Source organism: Protomyctophum bolini (genome assembly GCF_963924005.1).
Source record: "Protomyctophum bolini genome assembly, chromosome: 1".
Classification (NCBI taxonomy): Eukaryota; Metazoa; Chordata; class Actinopteri; order Myctophiformes; family Myctophidae; genus Protomyctophum; species Protomyctophum bolini.
In genome coordinates this window covers 15,750,768-15,777,345 of record NC_137862.1, presented here as the reverse complement: position 1 = coordinate 15,777,345, position 26,578 = coordinate 15,750,768, and the positions used below count along the sequence as shown (strand labels likewise).

General features: G+C 42.1%; 2 protein-coding genes and 1 long non-coding RNA gene across 11 annotated transcripts in view; 1 reads left to right on the top strand and 2 right to left on the bottom strand.

Moving 5' to 3' along the window:
- Positions 1 to 543: 543 nt before the first annotated feature.
- On the bottom strand, positions 544 to 18,251 carry LOC308319276 (retinoblastoma-like protein 2). Its single transcript, XM_080769258.1, has 14 exons — positions 18,146 to 18,251; positions 12,973 to 13,098; positions 12,085 to 12,197; positions 11,485 to 11,588; positions 10,759 to 10,896; positions 10,324 to 10,488; positions 9,333 to 9,414; positions 8,486 to 8,538; positions 6,479 to 6,655; positions 6,204 to 6,275; positions 5,339 to 5,393; positions 4,808 to 4,968; positions 2,446 to 2,811; positions 544 to 795 (listed from the first exon to the last, which is right to left on the bottom strand). The coding sequence occupies exons 2-14, from the start codon at positions 13,044 to 13,046 to the stop codon at positions 562 to 564; spliced, it is 1,794 nt and encodes a 597-aa protein (XP_080625384.1). The 5' UTR covers positions 13,047 to 13,098; positions 18,146 to 18,251; the 3' UTR covers positions 544 to 561.
- Positions 18,252 to 20,384: 2,133 nt separating this feature from the next.
- LOC308314106 lies at positions 20,385 to 20,970 on the top strand. Its single transcript, XR_013963937.1, has 2 exons — positions 20,385 to 20,886; positions 20,941 to 20,970. It is a non-coding gene; the product is annotated as an uncharacterized lncRNA (long non-coding RNA).
- Positions 20,971 to 23,500: 2,530 nt separating this feature from the next.
- Positions 23,501 to 26,578, bottom strand: part of chd9 (chromodomain helicase DNA binding protein 9) — a 137,643-nt gene continuing 134,565 nt past the window's right edge. For all 9 annotated transcript variants that reach the window (XM_080761440.1, XM_080761442.1, XM_080761445.1 and 6 more), the window contains 3 exons: positions 26,272 to 26,424; positions 25,611 to 25,715; positions 23,501 to 24,980 (listed from right to left, as the gene is read on the bottom strand). In XM_080761440.1, the coding sequence (XP_080617566.1) occupies positions 23,934 to 24,980; positions 25,611 to 25,715; positions 26,272 to 26,424 (1,305 nt within the window). In that variant the 3' untranslated portion in view covers positions 23,501 to 23,933. The remainder of the gene's footprint in view (positions 24,981 to 25,610; positions 25,716 to 26,271; positions 26,425 to 26,578) is intronic.

The window sequence follows — 26,578 nt, the reverse complement described above, 5'->3', positions numbered from 1 at the left end:
TGATAAATAATTTATAAAATGACTCGAAGGTAACATTAAAACAAAGTATTTCCTTGCTGATAGTAATGAAAGTATTCCATAAGTGTTGTGTTAGGCACTGGCAGACACTGTCGCAAAATCAACCAACGCAAATTGATATATCTAGAAGGTAGACTGCCCCACCTCCGCCGCTATTCATTTCAATGAAAGTTGCTCAGAGGCGTTTGACGCACGCTGTATTGCCGATATGTTCAGTTTCTTATTGTTTTTCCTTTCTTTATATACCACATTCAATCTTTCAGTCCCTATACTCTGGGCATGTCATTCTTGGTGAAAATGTTCAATAGTTTCAGTAAACAAATTCAATCTACAAGCTTGTAAATTGGGGTTTAAATATAAATTCTAGTTAAAAATAAGTTTTTCAAATTTATTAGAAAATGATGTCAGCAATCGGTGGTCTAGGACTCTCTAAAATTGAGCAGGTGCTCTGAGCCTTTGATTAGACAGCAGCCTGTTATAGAGCCAAGCGGTCATTATCAAGAAATAACCCACCAAGCCGTGTAAAAGGCAATATTATGCACCTTAGCCGTCTAGCTGGTCCAGGTCTCGTCTCCGCCTCTGGCCCCTGTCGCTGACTACGGTCTCCAGGCGGGTCAGCCAGGCTGAAGGAGGAAGCGGGCGTGGCCTCTTCAGAGCAGGAACACCCTCCTCCTCTTCCTCTGCCTCCGACCGGTTCTCGTCTTCCTCTCCCTGCAGCGGCCTTGCAGAGCGTCTCCTGTTGCTGGCCTTGAGCATGTTGTTGATCTCGTGCAGGCGCTACCGACGGAGATGGGAGCAACGTTATGATTATAGTTATGGCGTTTTCATTCGTTTTAAGTTTTATTTGGTTTTGCCTTCACGCTTTGAATTTTCAGATAAGTTTTAATTTGTTTATAATAAAACTACGGTGGCAAGAAATGCCCGTTACATAATATTACATACTACTTCTCTGAAGTAACTGTACTGTAGCTACAGTATATACATTTCCTCTGACTTTGGTAAAAGTACATTCATATTAGCTGCCGCTGAAACCCTGAATGCCCTACCCTGTATGTAGATATTTATTTTTATTGTGTCGCAGCTGAGAGAATAAATGTCGTCTTTATCTGTAACCTTTCCATGACTTAGAAACAAACTGTATTCATTATATCACACATATTCACACATTTTACGGTTCGCTTTCTCTTTATTACAATAAATATGTACAGAATTTATTCATAATTTTGTCTCATGAATCACTGTCATTACTAACAGCATGATCACTTCCTCAAGTAATCTGGGTCTTTAATGCATCATATTGTGTGTCAAGTACAATTGATGTGTCCTGTCTCTCACCCATTATTATGACTCTATTTATTTTGAACATAAAATGTCTATATTTATGTGCTGAATATACATGTCTGTACTGTAAGGTCACAGTGACTTAGCACATGGCACTGTTTATGTATGTACTGTAAGGTCACAATGTTTTGTAATTTTCTAATTACCGGTCTGGCTGGGTACTTCTGGGTATTTCGGAGCATCCTGTATCTCAACTTATGTTTTGACATACAGGATTCTCAGAAATTGACACCAACCAGCAACACTCTGATTCAACTTTGTAACTTACTGTCACTCCGTTAGGGAGGATGTTGATGGTTTGTCCATTTCTGACAACAATGAAGATGGTCAAACATCATACTTGGGGGGGAATTGGTCCTATTAGGGAAATGGACCTTGTGATGCCGGTTATGAATGTTTATGTGATGTGAAAAATACTGTAGCTTTTCTGCATTGTGTACTCTGCTGCAGTAACCTTATAATAAAGTATCACTTCACTGAGTTTTGCAGTTTACCTATACCTGTATATATTAAGAATTTGTCTAGATAAAAAATAACTCCATGCAGGGCCGGGTGGACTGCAGCTGTGCAGGGCATAGAGTTATAATAATATCTAGAAGGCCACCTCCGCAGCTATTCATTTCAATGAAAGTTGCTCAGAGGAGTTTGACGCACGCTGTACTGCCGATATGTTCAGTTTCTTATTGTTTTTCCTTTTTTTATATGAAAAAGGAAGTGGAACAAACACCCGCACACTGTCTTCAAATGCAGTGACCAACTTTTAATAGGGAAACAGCAACGTTTCGACCTATGCGGCCTTCATCAGGCTATCTTTATGATAAAGATAGATTGATTGATTGAATTCATTAACAGTTTGGAGAATTACAGCACATTTCAAGCACAACTCAATACAAAGACTAGCTGTTAACTGTGGACGACACCATAAAGCATTACACTTGTTTATAATAGGGTCCACCCTTTTCAATTCATCAGAACATTTAGAGACATACAAATATACACTTCTATATACAGGAAAATCATCATAAAAGGACTCCGAAACTTTGGAATGTCACATTTGTACTGTGTGAGACGTACGGTGGCACTGACCGTAGAGGAGCTGCGGCAGAAGTAGTAGTTGAGTGCAACTCGTGGGTAGATAGAAGGGCTGGAGGGGATGGACGGAGCCGAGGGGCTGGGTGGAGCAGGGCGGCCGGACGGAGCAGAGGGGCTGGGTGGAGCAGGGCGGCCGGACGGAGCAGAGGGGCTGGGTGGAGCAGGGCGACCGGACGGAGCCGAGGGGCTGGGTGGCTCCGAGGGGCCGGACGGAGCCGAGGGGCTGGGTGGAGCAGAGAGGCTGGGTGGAGCAGAGGGCTGGCCGTCAGTGTTTAATGGTGTTATGTAGAGGGAGTGTCTTCTGGAAGGACGGCGTCCGTTCTGTTGTCTGGGGAATGGAGTCAGGGGAGGAGTACCTTCCTGCGTACAGAGGAGCACATGCAACATTACGGAGAATACCAAATATATCGTTGCTGTCGGGCATAAACCTTACATGTTTTAATGACTGGCCGTGTGTGTGTCACGATAGGCAGGAGATAGAACCCAAGCGCAGAGCCATAAGCAGAGAGTTCAGATTAACTTCTTTATCAACTCCAAAACAAGGGTAAAGCTTACACAAAACTACAAAAAGCAGCAAGCAGAAAACTCAAGGATGCAAAGCTAAACTTGTTTAAACTCAAAAACAGGGTTGCAAAGCAGACCTTTACATGAAGCCCAAGTGTAATGTCCAAAATACCAAAATCTCTGAGACACACGAAGAAGACAGGAACACGGAAACACCTCAGGAACAGAGTGTATGTACTGGCAATGTTTGTGTGGAATGAGTCCAGTCTTATGGGGAGCAGGATGATTGGAGAAGTGTCCTCAGGTGTGAAAGGGGCATGGCACTGTGGGGATAATGAGGGAGTGTGAGCAGGTGTGTGGCAAGGACTGAGAGTGGGAATGTAATGTGGGAGTGGTTGACATGGGGACATGGTCTGTAGGGCGCCAGACCATGACAGTGTGTCCCTATGTGTCTATGCATGTCCGTTTGGGGTATGGACAGCTGCAATACGGCTGGGTGACCTACAGTGGCACTGTTGAGCACCCCAAAAGGGCCTCTCGCAGTGAGCGCCACAACTATAACAATAAAGGTATAACTAATAATAAACCAGTACAGTACAGTACAGTAACACAATAAAAGTATAGTTGCACCGCTCTGTTCACAAGGGTGTGATTTTTGTAAATTAACGGCCTACTACTTGATCATACTACAGGGTCACACAAACGCACCAAAAGTAGCAGATCTACAAGTTCCAAATGCAATCTGCCAATTTTGCTGTTTTTGGATTTGAATCCTGAAAATTAACCCCCGACAGAGCTGATAGTGATTCACTGATTCACTAGATCAGATGACACTGAGATTGTATTTATTTTTTTACTTTAAGACCTTGAAAAAAATTGTGGTTAAGAGGTCAGATGGGTTCCAGTGGGCCCTGGATAATCCAGAAAAGGTTGAGAACCACTGAGATAGATAACTATCAAATCAAACAGATCTTTGCCTGCCTGTGATGCCTGCGGTTGTTATATACTGTAGGAAAGAGTTGGATTGTAGTGTTTTGACATTCACTTGACCTTTTGCACGGCTTGTGATTATTTTCCCACTATCTGCAATGATGAGTTTTTCCTTTGTTCAGTTTCATTAGCCCATTTGCACTGCATCTGAGTTTTTCCGTCTGGGTCTCTTGTAATATAATTGTATTTTTGAATAAATATAAATATAATTTTTGCGCTGGTTTGTGCTGGACTATGGTTGCCAGGACATAATGACTTCCTAAGTTTCACAGCAACCACAAGCCCTGTGTGGACTGATGCGCTCAACTACCCACAATTCCTCTGCTCCCTCTCTCTCTGTGTGTTTTTATTATTTTTTTATGTCAGTTGACATTGTTGTCTAAGGCATTTAGTTTGCCTGTACAGTATATCAACTGCGCCTGCAGCGCCCACGGGGCGATTGAAAAAGTTTAATTGAATGGAATCCACGGAGTCAGTTAACATTTGTTCCTCGACCAATGGCCCGGGTCCAGCAATGTTGTAAACGGTTTTATTTATCCCACAGAACACTGACTGAACAGAACACACACTCGGCTGCTTGCTTCTCATTCTCGCAGACAATTCAACTAGAATACATTGTTACTTATGGGTACATACTGTACCCAGTGGTTCTCAAAGTGGGATACAAGCTTGGAGATGTTCCAGTGTGTCCCCACTACTCCCCAGCAAAAGTAGTTAATATATAATCATTTTTACCACAATCCATCAATAACCCATCTATTCTTTATTTATTTTTTAAATATCGAAAATGTTTGGAAAATACAATGTTGAATAATTTTGTCACAAAACCAGCTGAGATTATTATTATTATTATTAAGCTTACCCCAACTGTGGCTTGAGAAGATGGGGAAAAGCGAACAGCGAATGGTTCGATCTGTGATATGTAGACATTGTTGTAGAAATAGATGAGGTTTCCTCTCTCCTCCTGATCAGCTGTGAGATGCCTGGATGGTGTGTTGGGAGTGGGGAAGCTCTCTCTGCTGTCTGTGTTATTTAGAGTCACAAAGAATTGCTCTTGAACCTGAAGGTAAAGTAATGTGTGCCGCAATAAAAAATAAATAAATGCTGGGAACATTTTAAAATTAAAACATGCCATATGGTGAGTAATAACACATTCCATACAATCTTGTCCTGAGATGGTGATAACAATATTGCGACCGTGTAATACAGTATATGGTTATTTGTGACAATTTTGTCAAACTATAAATGTCCAATTCAGGCATTTACTGTCGCAGACGCTCTTATCCAGAATGGCTTATTTGCAATGCAGAAAGTGCCATGAAGATAAATTGCTCTAAATGTACTACAGTAAGGCTATACTGCATTTGTATGCTTATAAAAGTACAATACTTACTCCCAGCAGGATAATTCTCTGCAACTCTTCTTGAAATCAACACATTTCTGCAAACCTATGGAAAGGCAAGTCAGTATGTTCCATTTACAGTAAGTATATCAAAATATGGCTTGTGATCTGTTCAGTTTTAACCACTTAAGCCCCATTTTGTAATTGTAAATCATTTTTTTAATAATATAATAACATGCCCAACATAGTAATGCCAGGTCAAAAGTTTGTCAACTAGCGAGACAGAAGCCAAAAGGTGGTCACAAGATATTCACAAGATAATACGTTTATATATTTTATTCTTTATTGTTCTATAATTGATTTGCCCTGAACTTTATTTGCCCATGAACTTGAGATAACGGAAAAGCGAATTATCTTGATTGTGCTGGAACCCATTATATTGTGTGGTTTCATTGAGACCCACAAGCGTGTAACACCAACACCGCCGCTCAGTGGCGGGGCACTTGGCCGTGTCACATGCAACACAGAGAAAATATCTGATGTTCGAACATTGGGTATTGATTTATTACAGTTTATTAAAGTATTTTGCTGTATGTTCCTGGGCACTCGACCTCATTCCATTTTGGTCATACTGTATACTGTACAGGTATGTTCGTTTTATGTTCCATTATTTATGTGCGTCTATTGTCTATGCTTAGTTTTTGTACAGCTTTATATTGGGTTGTTTACCTGTAGCGCAAATAAAGCCACCAGTGTACAGAACAAGCTGTGTCGTTTTTGAACCAAGAGCAGTGATACATATTGCTTTATTTGGTAAATTGGCTGCTGATTTAGGACTAAGTTAACATCTCTGTTGGTGTCAAACTGTTAATTTTCAGGATTCAAAAAATAAATAAAGACCAAAAGTGTCTCTTACACTGTTGCTCCCATGGGGTTGGGTTTTGTAACATCTCATTATGTGCTTGAAGGGAATGTCTGTCCTGGTAATCTGTGAAAATAATACACATAAACAAGAGTTGATATATAATTATCCACAAATGATTTATGGACTCATCATCATTTGCACTAAATGCTACCCACTCCTTTTTCCTCTCACTCTATTATCTCATTATAACCACTTAAACCCTTTACTTCTTGCTATTTTTTTAGTTTTTTTATTAAATGAAAATAAAAACGTGTTATGAAGCGCACCCTGCACATGACGTAGACGGCACACATCAGCAGCTGGTCCAGGTGCCTATCCAACATGAGTTGGGTGCAGTGGACCAGCGAGTGTTCAAAACATGTCCAGATCTTCAGACGCAGCTCATCTCCGATGTCAAGCCTGGAGCACAGATCCCTCAGACGCTTGCTCATCAAGCTGTACACCTGTAGAGCAGTCACAACACATCAGTCACATCCATTGTAATCTCTCAATCTGCCAGCACCACTGTGCCAATGTTGTTAGTAGGAATAAACACAGAATCACTCCTCCAAAAAAGGGGAGGAGCCAACGCAAGTTTCCATTTCTACATACAAAAAAGGAGGTGGTGCCTCCAGAGGTAAAAACAACCAATTTTTCCAGATTGCATCCTTTGTGATAAGCTGCAAGTTATTGCACTTAAAAAGCTGAAATGCATAACTTTATTTTTATTGAATGCAGTGGTTTTCAAATGTTTTGCTGCAGGGGTCATTTTAAAACATTTTTCTATATATATTTTTAAGTTCAAGTTTAGTTTTTTATCTCTAAACCACAATTGACACTGTATAATCCTCTGAGTTAATTTAACTCTGGGAGTGTACAAATTGAACCAAAATGGTCTCCTATCGGTCCATTTGGTTCTATTTGTACAGTTACAGAACCACTCCATTTGGACCCTTGGTGGTTTCCTGGAACCCTAACAGACTTTGCAATGAATAAAAAGTGATTTTAACCAGTCTGGAGGATAGAATACTATCTAACACAACAGTGGTGGTTGTAGTTTGTGTCACTGTTCTTCTATTAAGACATCAAGATCCTGTGGTAGGGTAGGACTACCACAACTGGCTGACATGGGGTATTGCATCAAATCAATGAGCTGTTCCTTATAACAGTGATTCTCAAACTTTTCAGGCCGTCACGCCCCAAAATAATCATATTTGAACTGGCGACTCCCACCCTGACAAGCACTGAATTGTAGGCGTTGAGACATTTCATTTAGTTTAATTGAAAATAGCCGATCTATAAGCTCACTTGTAGATCATTTTCACAATTACTGCCTCTTTCTTAGGTTGTAGATCGGCTATTGTTGCCTCTTTCTTAGGTAATATTTGACAATTTGGCCAATGTTTGGCCATTTTTATAGTACAGTTTGTTATTTTATTTATTTATTTTCCAATTTGGTCTATACAAGTGAGAGAGTAGACATTTCTGTCTGGGTTTCAAATTACAGGTAGTGCATGAAAGTAAAGGACTGCAGCTTTAGGGCAAAGAGTATAGTATTTGTTTTAGATTAATTTGGTAGTGGATGGATGGTACACCACCTCAGAGAGGTCTGCAAAAAAGGTCAAAGGAAAACTCCATTTAATTTATGTCTTTGTTATTGGTTGCTATTAACCTGGTTGACATGATCTAATCTTTACAGTTTATAGTTCCAAAACTTGTTTTATGCATACAAATAAGTTCTGTGGTAACTTAAGTTTAAAATGAACTGTACCCACTAATATCTCAGAAAATGTTGAGCTGTTAAAGTATGTGCTAGAAAATAGCAGATATACAAGCTCACAATGCCTCACCATGCAACAGGTTATGAGCATGCTGATCTACTGTACTATTTTCACTATTATCATAAAGCAAAGTACATACAGTAGGTGTTAAAAGGGGATGAAAGCCTACATGTATGTGTTTTGACATGTGTTTCCAGTTCAGGTTCAAAACTACAGCAGGTTAAATGGTAAATGGTGCATTTATATAGCGCTTTCAAGTGCTTTGCATAGACCATAGACTGTGCATTACATTCACCCATTCACACACGACACCGATGGCAGAAGAAACCATGCAAGGCACCAACCTGCTCATCGGAAGCAATTAGGGGTTCAGTTTCTTGCTCAAAGACACTTCGACATTAACTCCCAGGATCGAATTGGGAACCATCCAGGCACTCTACCGGCCACTCTACTCTACCCCTGAGCCATTCCGAAATAGATGTTAGATGTGGGTGAGCCAGGACTGGAACCTACCTTGCGAAGGAATAGACAGAGCTGGGAGCTCTTTCCCTGTGGCCTCATGGTGTCTACATGGATTGAAGCAAAAATAAAAGTCCTAATTTTTCCGGGATTTGAAAGTATCAGCGCTGTGTTTCATTAACAATTGGCACAATAAGTAAAAGTATGATTGGTAACCATAAGGCCAACCAGTTGAGGAAATTGCAAATTGAGGCTTTAACCTTTGCTTTTATGAAATACCAGAGATCACTGGGTGCGTATCGTTAGTCCGTTATCCCAATAATCCAACATTACTAATACTAACCCTATACTCTAACCCTAACTTAACCCTAACCGCACGCAGAAGCCACAGGTGAGTCTTAACGTAGGCTATATGTCGAACTTACAGTACGTTTTAACAGCGGGCGACAGCCAGACGAATTTTCCGGAAGTACATTCATTGTCAATGGGACCCGGCAACTACTGGCGATAGAGGCGATAGCAGGCGAACAGGCGCTGGTCGAAAAGTGGGCGGAGGAACGTCGGCCAAAAGGCGATAGCCAATGAAATTCAAGCGACGCTCGCCGTTGGTCTCTAAGGTCTCCCGCTGTTAAAACATACTGTAACGCGTGCCCCCCGAGATCACTAGGGTTTTCAGGAAGACTATATTCTTAAAATCTTAAAATAACTAATAACCGAAAATAGGCTATGAACAAGTTACAACGCATCGCAGTGCGACACATTGTGAGCTTTGTACATAGCCTATTTTCGCTGCGCAACATGCTGGATTCTATTGGAATCCGCTATTTGTGGTGCTGGATGTCAGCTTGCAACTCAATGAGAAACAGTGAGGAATGAGAATGTGTACCATCTGTGTTTGTACCTCCAGGTTGGTGTTCAGGAAAGGTCTGTCCAAGGTTGTGAACCACATCATTTGGATCTTCAAAATGTTTGGGAAGCATCACCTGAAAGGGATGAGAATAATAATAAAACAACAGTGACACCTTAGGTCACTGTGCGGTATTTGCGTACTCAAGCGGACATGGAGACACATTGCTGTTCCTTGGAGTGGCTAGCACCACGCATAAACTGTAATCTGTACTGTACTGTAGTGTGCTGTACTGTACTATACAGGCTCTGTACTGTACTACTCTTCCTGTACTGTATTACTCGATTGTCTTTTTTTAAATAAATGTTAGATAGCTCTATATTCTGATACTCATTGCTAAAGAGACCCTCGTAATCCTTCAGGAGAGGTGAAGCTTTAAAAGAGATTGAGAGTTTCCTTCATTGAGACAAAGAGTAGGAAAGCTGAGAGATAAACGGCATAAAGGAGACGGGAGGAAGTGTGAGACAGACCTACTGTACAAGGTCATGTGTGACACCCGAGATTATACTGCAAAACTGACGGACACATATTTCTTTATAAGTGATAGGTCGCTGTATGTCTGAATGTGTGGAGAGATTTGTAGAGTACCGCCAATGAGGGGCAGCACTTGAGAGTTTTAAATACATTGTTTTCAATGAGAGTGGAACAAATATCAGCAATTTTAGGTTTGTGTGTTTTTTAGGTTTGTGTTTTAAAGTATTGTACAGTAACAACTAAAGTCTCTGTAAAACGATCTAACATAGTGATTTAAGATCATTAAAGTTGGCTTCTTGCCTTATTCACTGAAGTGTCTGAAAGGCAGTATTCTCACGATATTGCTCTTTCGAGACGTCAATATAATTAAGGGCCCTGATTGGTGTCCCACAGGCCAAATCTGGGCACTGGCAGATGTGTCTGGTTTCCAGGCTAAATGATTGATAGTTAGGAACAAAGTGGTGTCTCCCCCACCCACCCACACACCCACACACACACGTCTGCTACCAACCTGTTGGCAGCCAGGGAGCGGGGCCTGGCTGTCTCTGATGCTCTGCCACAGGGGTGAGTCAGTGGTCCAGGCCAACACCTCCACAACCTGCTCCTCCACCACAGCCAGGTGTCTGACCACGGTGGCCTGCAGGCTCTCTTCAGCCCGCAGCAACAGCTCTATCACCTGGAACAATGCAGAGGTGCATGTATGAGTGCATGTTGATTTGAAAAGGATCCACATTTATTGGCTTACAGAGTCGGTCATAATCCAGGACCCTGATGGTTCCTTGACCCAGAGGAACCCTTGGCATAAGTCTATCTTAGATCCCGAAACCTAACTTCTAAATGTCTAATCGTAAACCTAACCCCTACCTGAATTGTTTCCTAATTGTAAACATTATCTAATAATGGGACATGTGGTCCTCACAGCTACAGTATAGTGATACACACACACCCCGTAAAAGTGGTATGGAGGCAGGTTGAATAGGTGGAGGAGAGCAGGGAAGCCTCCTGGCAGGGACAGCTCATACAGAACCATCTCCAGGCAAGACGCCACCAGGGAACGTATGAACAGCTCATTTCCCACAGTACCCTGGTAAACACACACACACACACACACACACACACACACACACACACACACACACACACACACACACACACACACACACACACACACACACACACAATGAAACATAACAATTCCATTATTATTATTATTAACATAATTTATTATTGCTGTCCACAAGCTTGAAACATGGTGCAAAGCGGAGTGTTTAGAGCTTATAGCCTACTGTTCCAGTAGATCTGCTACTTTTGCCATTTTTGAATTTGAATCCTGGAAGTAACAGTTTTGGACAATGTGGTTGGTTTATAAATATTTGACAAATGAGCCTGTGACACAGTGGAGGCAGATGCCCGCCCACCCTAGAGCCTGGGTCTGCCTGGACGTGTCTTCCAGTTAAGGGGGAGTTTTTAAACCGTCACTAAATTACTTGCTTAGGGGTGGTTCAATGTCGGGTCTCTGCTCCATGTAAAGTGTCTTCATGAGACAACTTGTTGTGAATTGCCACTTTAATAAAAATGTAATTGAAATAGCTCGGGGTAGCTCCCCCAGTGGGCAGTAACACGCAGTTCTAAGTGGTCACCATGAGAGGGCATCAATGAGTAAAAGACTCACCGAAATGTCATTGACCCCGAGTCTCTTCTTCTCATGAGTGACGGTTGCTTCCAAGACCCTGTAGAATAACACTTGAGTCCGACAGGAGATTCTCGCTGCCATCTCTGACAACAACAACAAACATATGGAAATAAAACATGGGACATGAAACAAAGATTATTTTGGTTGCTTTTTTTTGGACAACTTTAGTTTTTTTCAACCAAGGTTCATGTTTTAGGTTGTTATTAGAGAAAGTAAAAGATGAGTGTTAATTTTTTTTAATTTGCTGCTTTCTTTCGTTTTAGGGATTTTAGCTGTTTTTGACAGGGGGGCGGGGGCATTCGAGCATGGGGCTCGAATGCCTGAACCTGAACCTTGGTTGAAAAAAACTAAAGCTGTCCTTTAATAGACATTAAGATTCAAGTGTGTTTAGTGTCACAACAAGTCCCGGAATTCCAGTAAGGCATGCAGTGGTTCTCCCCCCCTGCCCCACAGGTCCTTGAGGGGTTTCAGGGGGTCCCTAGCTATGTATTAATGATGGGTAACTCTTGACAGTGTACAAGTGGACCATTTGGTTCCACTTGTTCCACTTCTACAGGATGAAACACGTTGTCTGCGTACCGTTTGTCCGGATGCTCCCGTTTCCAGGCTCCCTGTGATGATGCTGCATAAACACATGCAGCATGTGCCTCAGTGTGGTCCAAACAGCCTCTGTAGAGTCTCTGGAACAGGCCCTGTACAGTATGGGGGGAAAGGTACATTCTTCACTTTCTTCGAGGTGTAATTTCAGAAAGAAAGGAAAGGGGCGGCAAAAAATAAGTTACTGTACCATAGCCACATTTATAAAATAGCAAAAGATCTACATGCAAGCGATGCATTGAGAGCTTGTAGATCAAATAGCCTATTTTTACTATTTTGTTCAGGGGCGAAATCACAAAAATGTTTGTCTGCCATGTTGAAAGTGGTTAATAAATTGGCCTGGGCAGCTGGCATAACCATCCCCATATGACCCAAATGACACCCCTGTTCCCCATGCAGGGGGATCTAGAATCAGGGCATTACAGGTGGATGCTGGGGAGGCGGTGGGATTTGCAAAACTTCATGAGCAGCAGGTTAGCAGCAAGCAAGGCAGGGAGGAGGCAGCAGCATGAGCCACACAGGCAGGGGTGTCGGCGAGCCTCTCCGTGTCAGAAACGTTGGAGAAATGACCGTGTGGGGGTGCTCGGAGGGGGTCCCCGGATGGTCCGCGGAACGAACATGCCCAGGACCCCCATGAATCACACCCGTGTGAAGTGAGGGGTGCTCTTATCAATCATATACAAGATATACGAAATGTAAGATGACAACTAAATGTATGTGAAATGAAGATATGTATTATGTACAGTAAAATGCAAAATAATTGCGATTATCTACAAAACAGAAAGATGATTATGTAATAATTGTTGTGAGAGGCCTATAGTCCCAGTATTATTCATATGAAGTGATAACAGCCTATAAAATAACACTAACCTGAACTCGCTAGCCAGAGTATCGCTGGGGCCGATCCTTTGCCCTCCCAGCATGCCCTGCAGCTGGGTTGCCATGGTGACCTCTCACTGCTGGGTGGGGGTGGTGAGGAGGAGGAGGGACGTGCACCTGCACAAGGAACAGGAAACAATGGTGCATTAGGCCTATTTAAAGCCTCACACACAACACTGTAACTACACAGTAAAAGTGACCACATTTGGGCAGAGGTTTACACTGGAGGAATGTCAAGTTCTCTCATAAACGGGTGCAAGTTTCTGAGCCGATATTTCACTTGACAATACACACCTTCCATATGGTTGCATGATCATCTATGTTGGTGGAAACCTCATTATGTCCAAAACGTACAATTTGGGATTTAAATTAAAAAATAGCAAAAGTACGGTAGCAGATCGACAAGGCCATAGCGTGGCACGTAGCCGTAAATCTGCTACTATGGATGCTTTCGTGTGAAGCTCTAGTATGATGTTAAGAATACATGAACAAAATACAAAAAGTTAAAACATGGATATATTGTAAGAGGTTTCTGTCCGACAGAAACAATATCAACCTCTAACAGAGTGTACTGTATCTGTCCATGATATACTAATTACAGACACTGTAAATCAGGGGTCGCAACTTCGCAAGTACGTTTGGATTTTTAAAGTCATTAGATGGTGGGCCAGAACATAATCAATGGTTAATTTAAGAACTGGAACTTTTACTAAGCATCTTATGCAAATGCAGTTGCTGCAAAAGTTAATAAAGGTGTGGTATAACTCCGATACTGATAGAACTGCGTGTGTAATGGCATGTTGTACAAAGGGCATATTTAGTTCTTTAAAGGTTCAAACAGAACATCTGGAGACAGACAGACTCCCTTTCGAACTGAGAAGCTCTTTCATAGTATAGGAGCTCAAAGTCTCTTGATATGGAGAGAAACTTTATGAAACAGCTCCCTGTTATTATGGAAATACGTTTTTTGTGTTGAATGTCTGACCTTGTTAAATTTTTGACTAATAAAGTAATCAATCAATCAGTTCACTCTGAAGATGAATTGTTCATGAATGAATGAATGATTCTTCAGTTGGTAGTCTCGCGTAGCCAGACAACTATTCCACAATCTCCGAATGCTATATATAGTCTGGAACTACACCTCCCAAAATCCGAGTAAGGAAGCTGCTATTTCTGTTCACGAAAATATCTCTACATTTCATTGTTTTATTTTATTTTCTGCTAAGCAACAAGCTATATATGCTTAGATGGTTTCCGCTTTATATTTTACTCATGATAGAGCTTCCGTTGCTCCAGACTGTATGACAGAAGCTGTGCTGCCTACTGTATGTGCAGCTAGACAGCTAGTTAACACTTTCTGAGATCCTCCAATAAAGAGACAAGGATTGACTTTTCTTGAGTCTAGAAAAAGGTAATTTTGTAAAACTGAAACAGTACAGAAATAAACATAAAAATGTATTAGCACACATGTAAATAAGCACAACAAATGAATTAACACACAGGTAAATTTGCACTGTAAATGAATTAACACACAGGTAAATGTGTGTAAGTAATAGTATGCCTTGTAGGCTATTTGCATTGAACTAGTAGGAACACAAAGTTGAAATACAGAATGCACTACAGCCACTGCTGCAGTAAGCTAACATGAACTGCAGAAATGCTTACACTATTATCAAACAAACAATTAACCTAGCTTACACAGGAAAGTTGCAAACATCATTCATCATGAAATAAACATCCCATCGATTAACTACAACTAAAATGTACTTACAGACAAATAATGTCCAAGGCAAAAGCGTATAAGATGAATTCTCAGCAGACCATGTGCACAGCTCACTGTTCAATTAAATGGGGGAAATGCTGATTCTACTGAGTTCACTTCCTCTTGCTTTCATACCTGTTACCTTCACCACTAGATGGCAGTGCAAACAGTAAGAACTGTTACAATGCACTTCACATTTTTAACTTAACTTAATTAAATGACAGAATTATTAAACATTTTTAAACTATGAATTTTAACCAAACTGCCATTCAAAAGGCAGCACAGAAGCATTTGGAAATTACGAGAGGCAACAGTATGGCATGGGGGTAGATTCTCTATTTGGACGTTGTGGCCCAGGGATTCTGAAACATTAAATTCAAGGAACCCCAGTTTGATATGCACATTTAGGTCATGGATTTACTGTAGGTCATGGACACCCATAACCGAGTACTTGTACACTATGTAACGACAAGATCTGTAATATACTCTTGTAGTACAGACCTATTAGGATCAATTTCGTTCCAATCCAAACTATCAGTCATTTAGCTGGGGACCCCCTCGAAGCCCTTCAAGGAACCCACTTCGAGTATACTACTAGCCTATACGACTGTCGGACTCATTACATTATATATTTACTAAATGATTTGCCTGGCCAGATATCATCTCTGAGGGGCCAGTTCTGGCCCACGGGCCGCCTTTTGGCTAACACGGCTGTAAATTATCTCTCTGTCACAGGGTTATTTCAGTTCAGGTGTCCTCAGCGACAAGACTAGTAAAAGGAAGTTATAGCGCGTGTGTGTGTGTGTGTGTGTGTGTGTGTGTGTGTGTATGTATCTTTCCCTAGCTAACTCTTTTCACTGTTTTAATGTTTTTATTCCTTAGCTTTTAGTGTTTTTAGTTTTTCTCTAATAAATCTGTTTTTATTTTTGATGCTTCCTCTTGTCCCCCATGTAAAGTGTCTTTGGGTACTCAGAAAAGCGCTATAGAAGTTTGTTTTGATATATATATATATATATATATATATATATAAATAAATAATTTTGTTGTTATGACAATGATGGATTACCTGTAGATCACTGGGTCCAAATGTCATTCTACTGTATCCTATAATAAATAAAGTAATGGTGGAATCGCAAATTTTTAAATTTTAAAGTTCAGGATTCAAACCCTGAACCCTGACTGTGTCAGTGCCATGCTCAATCCGTTGACATGCACAGTAAAAACTAATCCTGTTAATGTATCAATTTGTGGCTCAGAGAGTGAAATTATTTACACATTTTGTATAGAGGATTTTACTGTGTACAGTGTACTGTACAGTATTGCATGTCTTGTCATTATGTCAAGGAAACGTACAGCCCTCTTCTTATAGCTCTACCCCTCTGCAGTCCATCCATAATTCTCAGTGTTAACTCTGAGAATATTATAATAATTAGTATTATCCATTTGTATACTCTCAGAGATACAAGTAGATAAAGAGTGATGATTTTATTTCTGTGTGTGTGTGTGTGTGTGTGTGTGTGTGTATGCCATTTGTCATTTCAGCGATCTCGGATGTTCGGAATTGCTTTGTTGCTTTATGGTGGCACTTAATGTGTCAGCTGCTCTGGATTAAGTGGGCGCAGCACTTAACATGTAACCATTATACTGTACAAGCCACGTCCTCTTCCTGTTTGTAGATAACTTCCTGTACTCTTCCCCAAACTTACACGAAGACATTGATTTATTGTATTACAAATTTAACATTTTTAAATATGCAAATGAGGCATTATGTAGGAAAAAGATGCAAAATAATCGAAAATATGAAGAAGCTACTACTGTGGAAGGGTTATGTATTGACCTGAGATCAGATTCTAAAAATGTCTTCTTTTCTGAAAAAGCTATGTTTCTATGTCAGTCGTTCTTTTCAAAAATAGCAGACCTACAAGCTCGTAGTGCGTAGAGCTTGTAGATCTGCTATTTTTCAATAGCTAAAGCATAACATGATGCCTGCCAACACCAAAAGGGGTTCCCGCCCAAAATGGGTTAATTTACTTGCATTGATACTATAAACAATTTAATATTGGTCTAATTTTTCCTACCAATTTTGGAGCTCTGGCTCAAAAATAACTGAACCGGTTCCCATTGGGAACCAACCGGTGGAAATGGGGTCTCAGTGTTATGGTTAAGTTTGGCCAAACAATCCTTTAGCCACAGTGAGATTTCAAATCCAATCAGAGGTGGAGACCACAGCCAATTGGGCCACCCGGGGTGCCCAGACACCTCACTCCAGTTCTGAGTAAAACTCACTCTAACCCCCCTCACCATCAAGCTAATCATCGCACTTCTCTTCACCAGGCCAAGCTGTCACTCATCATCAGATGCTTACGTCACAACGAATACTTATACTACTCATGTACTATGTACATTTCGGACTGATTGATGACTGTGAATTTGGTGTATTGTAGGTACTCCGACATTGTAACTTTTTATTTGAGAGAACAAAACTAGGACATTTCTTCCTAAATTTCAGTTCTGGTTTAAGTTTCAGTTCCTTATAGATATTTCTTTCAAAATTGGGAATGTCTTTCCGGTTCCGGTGAGCCACCCTGCGTCCGAAATGGTGGAGAAGTGACAGAGTTACCGTGTGGTAACCCAGGGGGTTCCTCTACTGTACTTTACTGTCACACCCGAAATCATCACAGTTAATGTGTGTGTGTGTGTGTGTGTGTGTGTGTGTGTGTGTGTGTGTGTGTGTGTGTGTGTGTGTGTGTGTGTGTGTGTGTGTGTGTGTGTGTGTTAGGCTGCAACAGTGACACTTGGTTGTGAAAACCAACCAAACGCTATTTTCGTGCTCAGACCCAGCCAGCCAGCCAGCCAGCCAGGGACAGACCCAGGCAGCCAGGCAGGGACAGACACAGGCAGCCAGGTAGCCAGGCAGAGACACACAAAGCTGCTTAATGAAGTGGTTGCACCACTTAAAAACTAAATGTAGAAAACTAAAAACAAGGAGATCCATAAAAATGTGTCCCGACCCAGTGTTTGGGAAGCAGTGCTGTACACAGTGACAGAACCATGTCACCAGAATGAGCCACTGTCCACAAAATCAGTGTGCGGACAACACAGTAGGCCAAGAAAAACAAATGTTCACACCACAGCACAGTTAATCAGAGAAGAATGAAACCAAAAGGAGAGGCAAAGAAGATAAATGAAAGTAAATCGTTTTTGCTTGAGAGGGGTGTGTGAGGTCTCTTTCAACAACTGACTCACACGACCTGCTAGCCCCACAAGCAGAACCCAAACCTGCCATCTGTCAGGAAGGGTAAAACAACCTGTTGCCTGATGATGTTTTTCATGTTAAAGACTAAAATAGACCAACTAACACAGATGACAGGCCCAAAGGCAATGTAGTTCTACAGTACTTACATGTACAAATGGAGTCTTGTTGTGAGTAAGTGTGCCTTCACAGAAAGCCTATTGTAGACCAAATACAGTAGTAGTGTCTCCTTCACAGAGAAGCCTCTGTGTGCAGCATGTGTGGTGGAGGAGAGAGAGAGAGAGAGAGAGAGAGAGAGAGAGAGAGAGAGCATGCAGGCAAGCAGGGTGCAATGGTTCTGCAAGCCTGCAGGAAGTTCAGCTGATTGGCCTACAGAAGACATGCCCTGACTTGTCATCTGCATGTGGTTGCTATGATGATAAAGCTCCCAGTGGGCCGGGGAGGAGGCGGAGGTGACTCAACCGGAGGGCAGGGTTACTGAGTAGCTGTGATGCAGCAGGATGGATGACGCAACACAGCAGGGCCTGCGATTATGATGACTGGAGGAGGAATGATAAAACCATTTAGCACCCTGTTCAACTCTGGCAGTGCTAGAAGACGGGCTGTGAGCCACATATCACTGTTATCATCACTGTCATGACATCATCGAAACCTCTTATCTCCATTAACTTTTTTCCTACCTTTTTCAGATTCCGATTCCTTTATTTGCCATTGTGTATACACACATAGGAATTTGTTTTGACGTTGACATGTGTGCGTTCAATTCTTTTTTTCACAAAAAAAATAAAATACAACAACCAACAGACACAAGACAACACCGTGCAGGGAAAATAAATATATAGTGCAGAGTTATTGTTCATATTGCAATAATGTTCCCAGTGTCAAAGTGCCGGTGTCACATAGGGGGCAGGGGTGGAAGTAGCTCCTTTCGGAACCCTCGGTTAAGCCTTTCTGAAGTTTGGACGTTGCTTACCTAGGGTCCCTAATCAGTTAATCCACTCTCCATGGGATGCAGATGCACATACCCTCTGTTCATGGAGAGCGGCGCGCCGCTTGAGTGTTGGTGAGATGTTTCAAAGATGCATAACGCGGCTATAGAAGACAACGGAAACGTTGGAGAAACTGCATTAACCGCCGATGCAGTTAAGTATTTTTAATATTTCTTTTAAGTTTTGGTTTTGGCCTTATTGACTTCCCCTTGTACCGCCTCCCGCACCAGGGCAGGGTGGTCGGTGCTTAGGGACACGCAGCTAGCCAGGCGCCACTCGGGACTGATATGTCAGTCTTACCCAATACCCAATCTTTCTGTTTTATGAACACAAGGCTGCTGTACTTTATACCTCATACTTTAAATGCTTAGTATGAGGTATAAAGTACATCAGCCTTGTCTTCATAAAACAGAAAGATTTGGTATTGCGTAAGACTGGCCTTATGTATATTTCAGGCCCTTTCACTGCTTTGTCTCAACCATTACTCCATGGCTCTGGTCTCAGCCACCGCCGTGGATGTTTTAACATTCGTTTAAAAAAAAAAAAAATGCTGCCACTACTGTTGGAGCAGCCATAAACTACACAGGTTCATCCCGATGTTCTGGGCATCTTTGTAATGTTAAGGAAAAGAGTAACGTTTGAGGCAGACTAACATCAGTCACTTGTCCATTCACTGAGTTACCATAGCTGCTATGGTAAGCATGATGTGCATATAGTGTCAGAGGGGCAGGGGCTGAAATCCCATATACAGCACTCTTTAGCTAGTGGAGATGTATGGTGTACGACATGGATTTCTAAACAAATTTGATCAACGCAAAATACTGTGTTCAAGTTCAGGAGACTTCAGGGAAAAAGCAATTCTCCTGAATGCTGGCATATGGAGAGGAGTGGCATTTGCATTTCTTTCACCATAGCAAATGCATTCGTGGTCTGGAAAGGGCAGTTGTTTTACAGACGGGTAAAAGGGCAGGGGCCCTTTGATGTCTATGTGTGCACGTCCCTGACGGTCAGCAATATCCAGGCTACGTCTGATGCAGCGCAAATAATATGTGTTACGCAAAGAAACTTCTCTTAGTTCCCTAGAGTATCGGTCCAGAGTCCAGAGTCGAGCATGACACAAAAACCTCCAGGTTTATAATCTCGGTCCCAGCCTTACTCCTCTGCCAGGGTTATGGGTTCTCCATTCCCTAGAGGAAGCCCAGTGGGTGAGAAATGGCACCAGAAATGAACCACATTGGAGGGTTTAATTCCTACGTATGCTATTAACATTGCTTTTTGACCGTCTACACACAAAAACTGGATCATCATTTAGCTAGGTCCGTAATGGGCTATAACGTTTTTTTGCATTCCATATTCTTCACTTGACTTGGAAAATGACGAACAAACACAGATGTTATGGATAGTCAGAAGAATATGTTTAATAAAAATAATTAAACCTCAATTTCCTCTATAGAACTTCATAGAAAGTAATTCAATAAATTACAAACAACTTTTTTAAGACGCTTTTTCCTCCACTACTACATAAAGCATTATTTGACTACACAGACCACAACTTGCAAATATTGCAACTGTCCAATAAAACAAAAACAAAAATAAAATAACAATAAGAAATTGACTTCAAGGTGACATTTAGGATATTACCAAGCTTGAAAAAATAATACAAAGGCAATAATTCTAGTAATTTTTTTGTCATCTCAGTGACTACTTTACACATTATGTAAAAGTCAAATGAACCTCCATATACAGCAGTAGTAGTGTGTTGGGTTGTAGACTTTTTGCTTGCATATTGGTCATTGTTTCCTTGACTGTTTTAAAAGCAGGCATAAGACTGCTTCTGGTCATGTGTACGTAGGCTATGTGTATGTACGTGTGTGTGTGTGTGTGTGTGTGTGTGTGTGTGTGTGTGTGTGTGTGTGTGTGTGTGTGTGTGTGTGTGTGTGTGTGTGTGTGTACAGTATGTGTGACACTTGGAATCCTAGTAAAAACCTACTAAATCAGATTAAAAAGAAAGCTAAACAAAAGCAATAAAAGCTAAAATGTTAAGAGCGAACACCCCCGTCTAAATGTCATTCCGTGTTCTCAGTTAAGGTGTTCAACAATGTCAAGGTCGACGAGACTCGGCCACACACAGTCAACCCACCAAGTGTCTCGCTGTGGGGAACTGACAGCACAAGTCTGCTTCACAATCATTCAAGGAATAAGTGAATCCATGGCAGAATCAACAGTGTGGGTGAGCATTTTTGTCCAAGGACACTACAAGTTGAAGGAATAGCGAAATAAGACAGAATTGTTCCTTAAGTTCATTAGAGCTGCTCACCGTTGGGAGTTGAAACAAAGCAAAGAAAAGAATGAAAAAAGAAAAAGAAAATCATATCGTAAGTGAAAACCACATGACGGATAAATAAAGAAGACCTTTGAAGACACATTGAACCAGGTGATTGTGAATCCACTGATGAATGGGTTTGTATATAGCAACAGAGAACCACTAAAACAAACACTGACCGAGTCAGTGACCACAGGTTGCTCCGACATCAACGTAATCCTGTGTCACTCCATTGTCCACCAATTCAAACACAAACATCTTGCTTTGTCCTCAACATCATTTCAGAATGTGTACCGAACAGCCCTCATGTGTACCAGCAGTCCAAGAAAAAGCATGCATGGCCCTTGGGGGAAGAGTGCCATGTTCAACCAAAAACATAAACCACAGAAGGTATTTATTTGGGGGCTTGAATGAATTCCAGTGTTTACATGTTGTCTTTGTTACACCTGAAAGAAGCAGCGTAGTGTGTGGTAGCAATAAGAAAATAACATGCCTGGGCAACTAGAGAGAGAAAAGAAAGGAGAAAATAAAGAGCAACAACAGGCAATGGTTAAGGAATGAGCTGCTGGGACAGAAGCAGACAAGAGAGGTGGCGAGGTACAGAGTAAGGACACTTCTACAGCTAGCTGATGCTTCCTTTGTCAGTGGACCAGTAGACTTGCAGTCAGACCAGGTGAAATTAAATAAACAAAGCCTAAGAACTGCCAGCAATACAGGCGCTATATTGAGCCCTTCCTACAGTAAGCATGTCAAGTACTGTATACAATTCAGCACCTGATAAATGAAATTGCCACCTCATCCGTATTTTAAACTGCTAACTGCTTGTACCATGTATTGTACCCCTTCCTTCAGTAGGCACATTATTGTCATGCAACATGATTTCCAAACCAGAATGGCATAAATAGCATAAATACAGAGACCAAGGCAATAGCTCAGAATGTATATTATGTGGGTTTTCACTTGTCATATTCTGGTCTTCTTGTCAATTTAAGTTGTTCCTTAATACAAAGCATACAGATTGGAACGTTATGGAGGCGGTCAATACCAACGGAGTCAACAAGCCAAGTCCAAATGGGGAAAAAAATAAGCCCAGCCAACCTCAAGCACACGGGCAGAACACAGTGAAAGGAAGCTCTGGAGAATGGCTCTAACTAACACATTTCAGTGGGGGAAAGGCAAGAAGACCTCGTCGCACACAGACGGGTGCATGTTGATATCCGTGTGCACGAGCACACCAAGCCCATGCGCGTGTGTAAATTAGAGGGCATATTAGCACAGTGAACCCAATCCCTTTAAGCTTCAGTTGAGGTACGATGCATTTGAAACACACCAGCAGGTATATAGACGTAGTCTCTTGATGTGAACCAGAAGTACACCAGAGACCACTGACTGATGATCAGACTCCACTACAGTCAACAAGGGCAGTATTTGGCACACAGTAAAAGGTTGATTTCTGTCTTCATAGTCCCAGCGGGTTTTATTGGACATATACACTGTATTAGGAATCAAGTGGATGCTCAAGTGAGTGTGGGTGTAAGCCTTTTATGTGTAGCTAAAGTGCACCAGAGTTTTCATTCCAATATGAAATATCCATATCCAACAATACAAATCTGACCTCTACTTTTACAGAATGATAGCACATAATTAAAACAAATTGTTTTCGTTGTTGTCGTCGATAGATACCAGCTCAAAATAATTGGTTGGCAAAAAGATCACACAATAACCCCAATAGTATAGAGACACTGAATGATGAAATTCAGGTAAGTATTTTCACCCCCACAATGAAGCTATGGCATTTTTAGAAATTAACTCTTGGGTTTGATATGACGTTTAGTTGGGCTGATTTATACTTGGTTGCGAGTCTGTGTCGTGCGCCCAAGTATAGCTCAGGCTTTAGTGGTGGTACTGTAGATAGGTAGGTGGGTGGGTGGGTGGGTGAGGCTGCGTGACTTTGTGCAGTTGGGGTTTGCAAATGGCCGACACGAGAGGATCTCTACAGATTCAGTGACATTCATTAGCTGCCCGAGTTATTGCTGACATATCCAAAGTATGATCTGCAAAGCATAAGTGTCAAGGAACCTGGAAAAAGTATATTTACAAAATTGAACCAAAGAGTCCCCCCACCCCCCCTGCCCCCTCCCTCCCCTCCACACTCAAAATATATTACTAGTACAGCTCGACAGGAGCGTGTATGTAGTTTCACTTTTTTTAATAAAATTAAATCCTGACATGGTAATTACAATAATGCCATTTTGATTTCTTTTTTTCTTTTTGTTTGTTTGTTGCAATTGTACATAATGGTGTAATACAAGTTCACAAAGAGTTTCAGAAACCTACTAAAATCTGACATGCAAAATGTCTCTCAAAACAAGACTGTACCTTGTGAACAAACACTGAAATTTCATTTCAGTTCCTTTTTAAGTCGTGGTTCTTTTGTTTATCTTTTTTTTTTCTTTTTTTTTCAAGTCTTTATTACACAACATTTTAGTTAGTTCTCATATTTACATGTAAAGAAATCACAACGTTAAGTGCAGGGAAATCCATATATATATATATATGTGTATATATATGTATACATTTCTAAGTAATACATAAATATATTTATATTTATATATTCATGGAGGATCAGTCTGAGTCGCTTGAGTCTGTGTCGTCCGATGACGACGAGGAGCCCTCGGACCCCGATGACGAGGACTCACCTTTCCCCGAGCCCTCGGCACCACTGTTGTCCTTCTGTTCTGCCAAATCCTCCTCATCCTCCTGCATGTCTTCCTCCTCCCCTTCTTCCTCATCGTCGGCGGCGGCTCCTCCTCCTCCCAAAGTCTGTGGCGCGGGCGGCCGCTCTGTCTTGTGGGATGAAGGCTGGGAGGAGGCGGTGGGCCGCGCGGGGTGCTCCGCGCGGCTGGGGTCTGTGTGATTTGAGCTCTGTGGCTGCTGCTGCTGTGCCGCTGTGGACATTGGGAGGTTAAGGCCTGGAGTGAGAAGCATCCCTGGGTACATCAGATTCATACTGGACAGGAGCAAGGGGTTTAGAGACAGGGGGTGACCTGAGGACGCAGAGGCAGCCGAAGCACTTAGTGCGGCGGTGGTGACGGAAGAGGAGGAGGAGGAGGAGGCAGCGGTGCCGGAGGTGGAGGGCGGATGATGATCCCCGCTGGGGATCCCCTCTGTCCTTTCTCCTTTGGTGTTTGAGGTGTGGGAGGAGGGGACTTTGGAGGCAGAGGGATCCTTGGCCTTGTCCCCAGACGAGGCCTTTGGCGTCGCGGCGGCGCCCTCCTGAGGAGGCTTCCCCTGCAGCATGCTGCTCATGCCCAGCAGATTGGGCAAGCCGGCCATGCCGGAGAGCATCATGGGGAACATGGCGGCCAGGTTGCTGGCGGCCAGGTTACCGGCGTCCGTGGGCAAGCCCATGAGGCCGGCGGTGAGCTGCAGGGACTGCAGGCTCTGGAGGTTCTGCTGGAAGGCCTGCAGGCTGGGGAGGTCCATTCCAGAGAGCAGGCCGTTGGCCAGCAGAGGGTTCAGGCCCAGAGAGGAGGAGGCCGGGCTGGCAGCAGCCGCCGCCGCCGCCGCCTTGGCCAGAGGGTTTTTGGGACGGCGTCCCCGCCGACTCACCTCTTCAGGAACGATGGGTCCCGTTAGGATCCGGTCAAACATGCTCTCTGGGAGGTAGCCCTGGATCGTACACAGAACAATAAACACATGGATTAGCTCACAGCCTGGTCCTAAAGTCATCCACTTCATCACCTTGATTTGAAGATGTAGATAGATAGATAGATAGATAGATAGATAGATAGATAGATAGATAGATAGATAGATAGATAGATAGATAGATAGATAGATAGCCGGACGGGCTTACAAGACACTCACAAAAATTTACATACACAGTGATACATCATAAACAAAATACATAGACAGTTACTTATGGATACACCGTTCTCCAACGTAACTGCCATGCCTTCTCTACCAATTTTCCTAAAACAAAAACTTCATTGCTGAACAACCAATTTAACATAAAAAATTCAGACATCCAAAACAAATCTGGATTCTTATCCTGATTTTTTTCAAATAATGAGTTTCTTAAATCATGGTATAGTGGACGGAAAAAAATGAAAGTCATCCTCTACAACTCCCAGCCCCAGGTCATAAAGAACACACAGTCGTTGCTCCTCAGGTGTAAGTTCAATTTGATGAATTCATAATAGTAAAATATATATAATTAAAACTGTATAAACATGCACAGGTATATTGTTGTCAGAGCTGGTGTTTTGACTATTGGAAATGACATGTAAATAGTTGACTCACAGATTGTTTGACCACATCTGCCCACTCTGGTGGAACCCCGTACTCTGGGTTCTCTTGAAGGAAGCGACACAGGTCCTTCAGAGGAGGGGCGAAGGCACCACCAACCTGCAGTGAACAGTACTTGTTAGCACCAAGCATGTATGATGTAGCATTGAAGCCAGTTCCCAGAGACGCAGGGGTGTTTTTACTGGTTAAATAAAAGCTAAAAAGAAATATGCATTTGTTTTTTAAATAAAGGTAAAAATATATATATAATTATTTAGCATTTGTTTTTTTACCATAAGCCTTGCTGAGAAATAGCAGCTCCCAACGTGTCATGCTGATCAGCAATTTTCCATCAACATTTCTGGTCAGCGGGACATTTTTTTATACATTTAGCCTTTTTCTTTCTTTCTGAGAATCAAGCTCACAACGTGTCATGCTGATCGGCAATTTTTCGGTGCATGACTAAATCATGTTTAACCTCTAAATGTCTAATCCTAACCCTAAACACAACGTTTTGTAATAGTTTTTTTTTTCTTTACCATAAAGCAACCATTTTCTTGTGAGGTCCACAAAAGTCGTCCTCACAGATTTAGCATTATTCTAGTATACGTGTGGGGACATCAAAGTATAGTCATACAAACACAGACACACGTTTCACAACGTCTCAAGAACTCACTTTGCGTGCATTTCTCCTGTTAATGATCTGGACTCTCTCCTCTCCCGTCAGGCTGTTGACGTCGATCTTGTTGGGGTTCCTGCAGCGATGCCTCTTCTGTTTGGGCCGGCCGTCCTGGAACTGAAAGTGCATCTGCATCTGCTTGTTTACGCCCTGGATCATGTACCACGGACACACACACACGCACACGCACGCACACGCACACACACACACACACACACACACACACACACACACACACACACACACACACACACACACACACACAGAAAATTTGTGGGGAGAAACAGGAAAGGGAAGTAACAAA

Coding starts and splice junctions, on each gene's coding strand:
- LOC308319276 (XM_080769258.1), bottom strand. CDS start 13,046: ATGGCAACCCAGCTGCAGGGCATGCTGGGAGGGCAAAGGATCGGCCCC. Junction 6,276..6,478: donor CCGTCTACGTCATGTGCAGG/GTGCGCTTCATA, acceptor TTATTTTCACAG/ATTACCAGGACAGACATTCC. Junction 5,394..6,203: donor AACCCCATGGGAGCAACAGT/GTAAGAGACACT, acceptor GCCTTTCCATAG/GTTTGCAGAAATGTGTTGAT.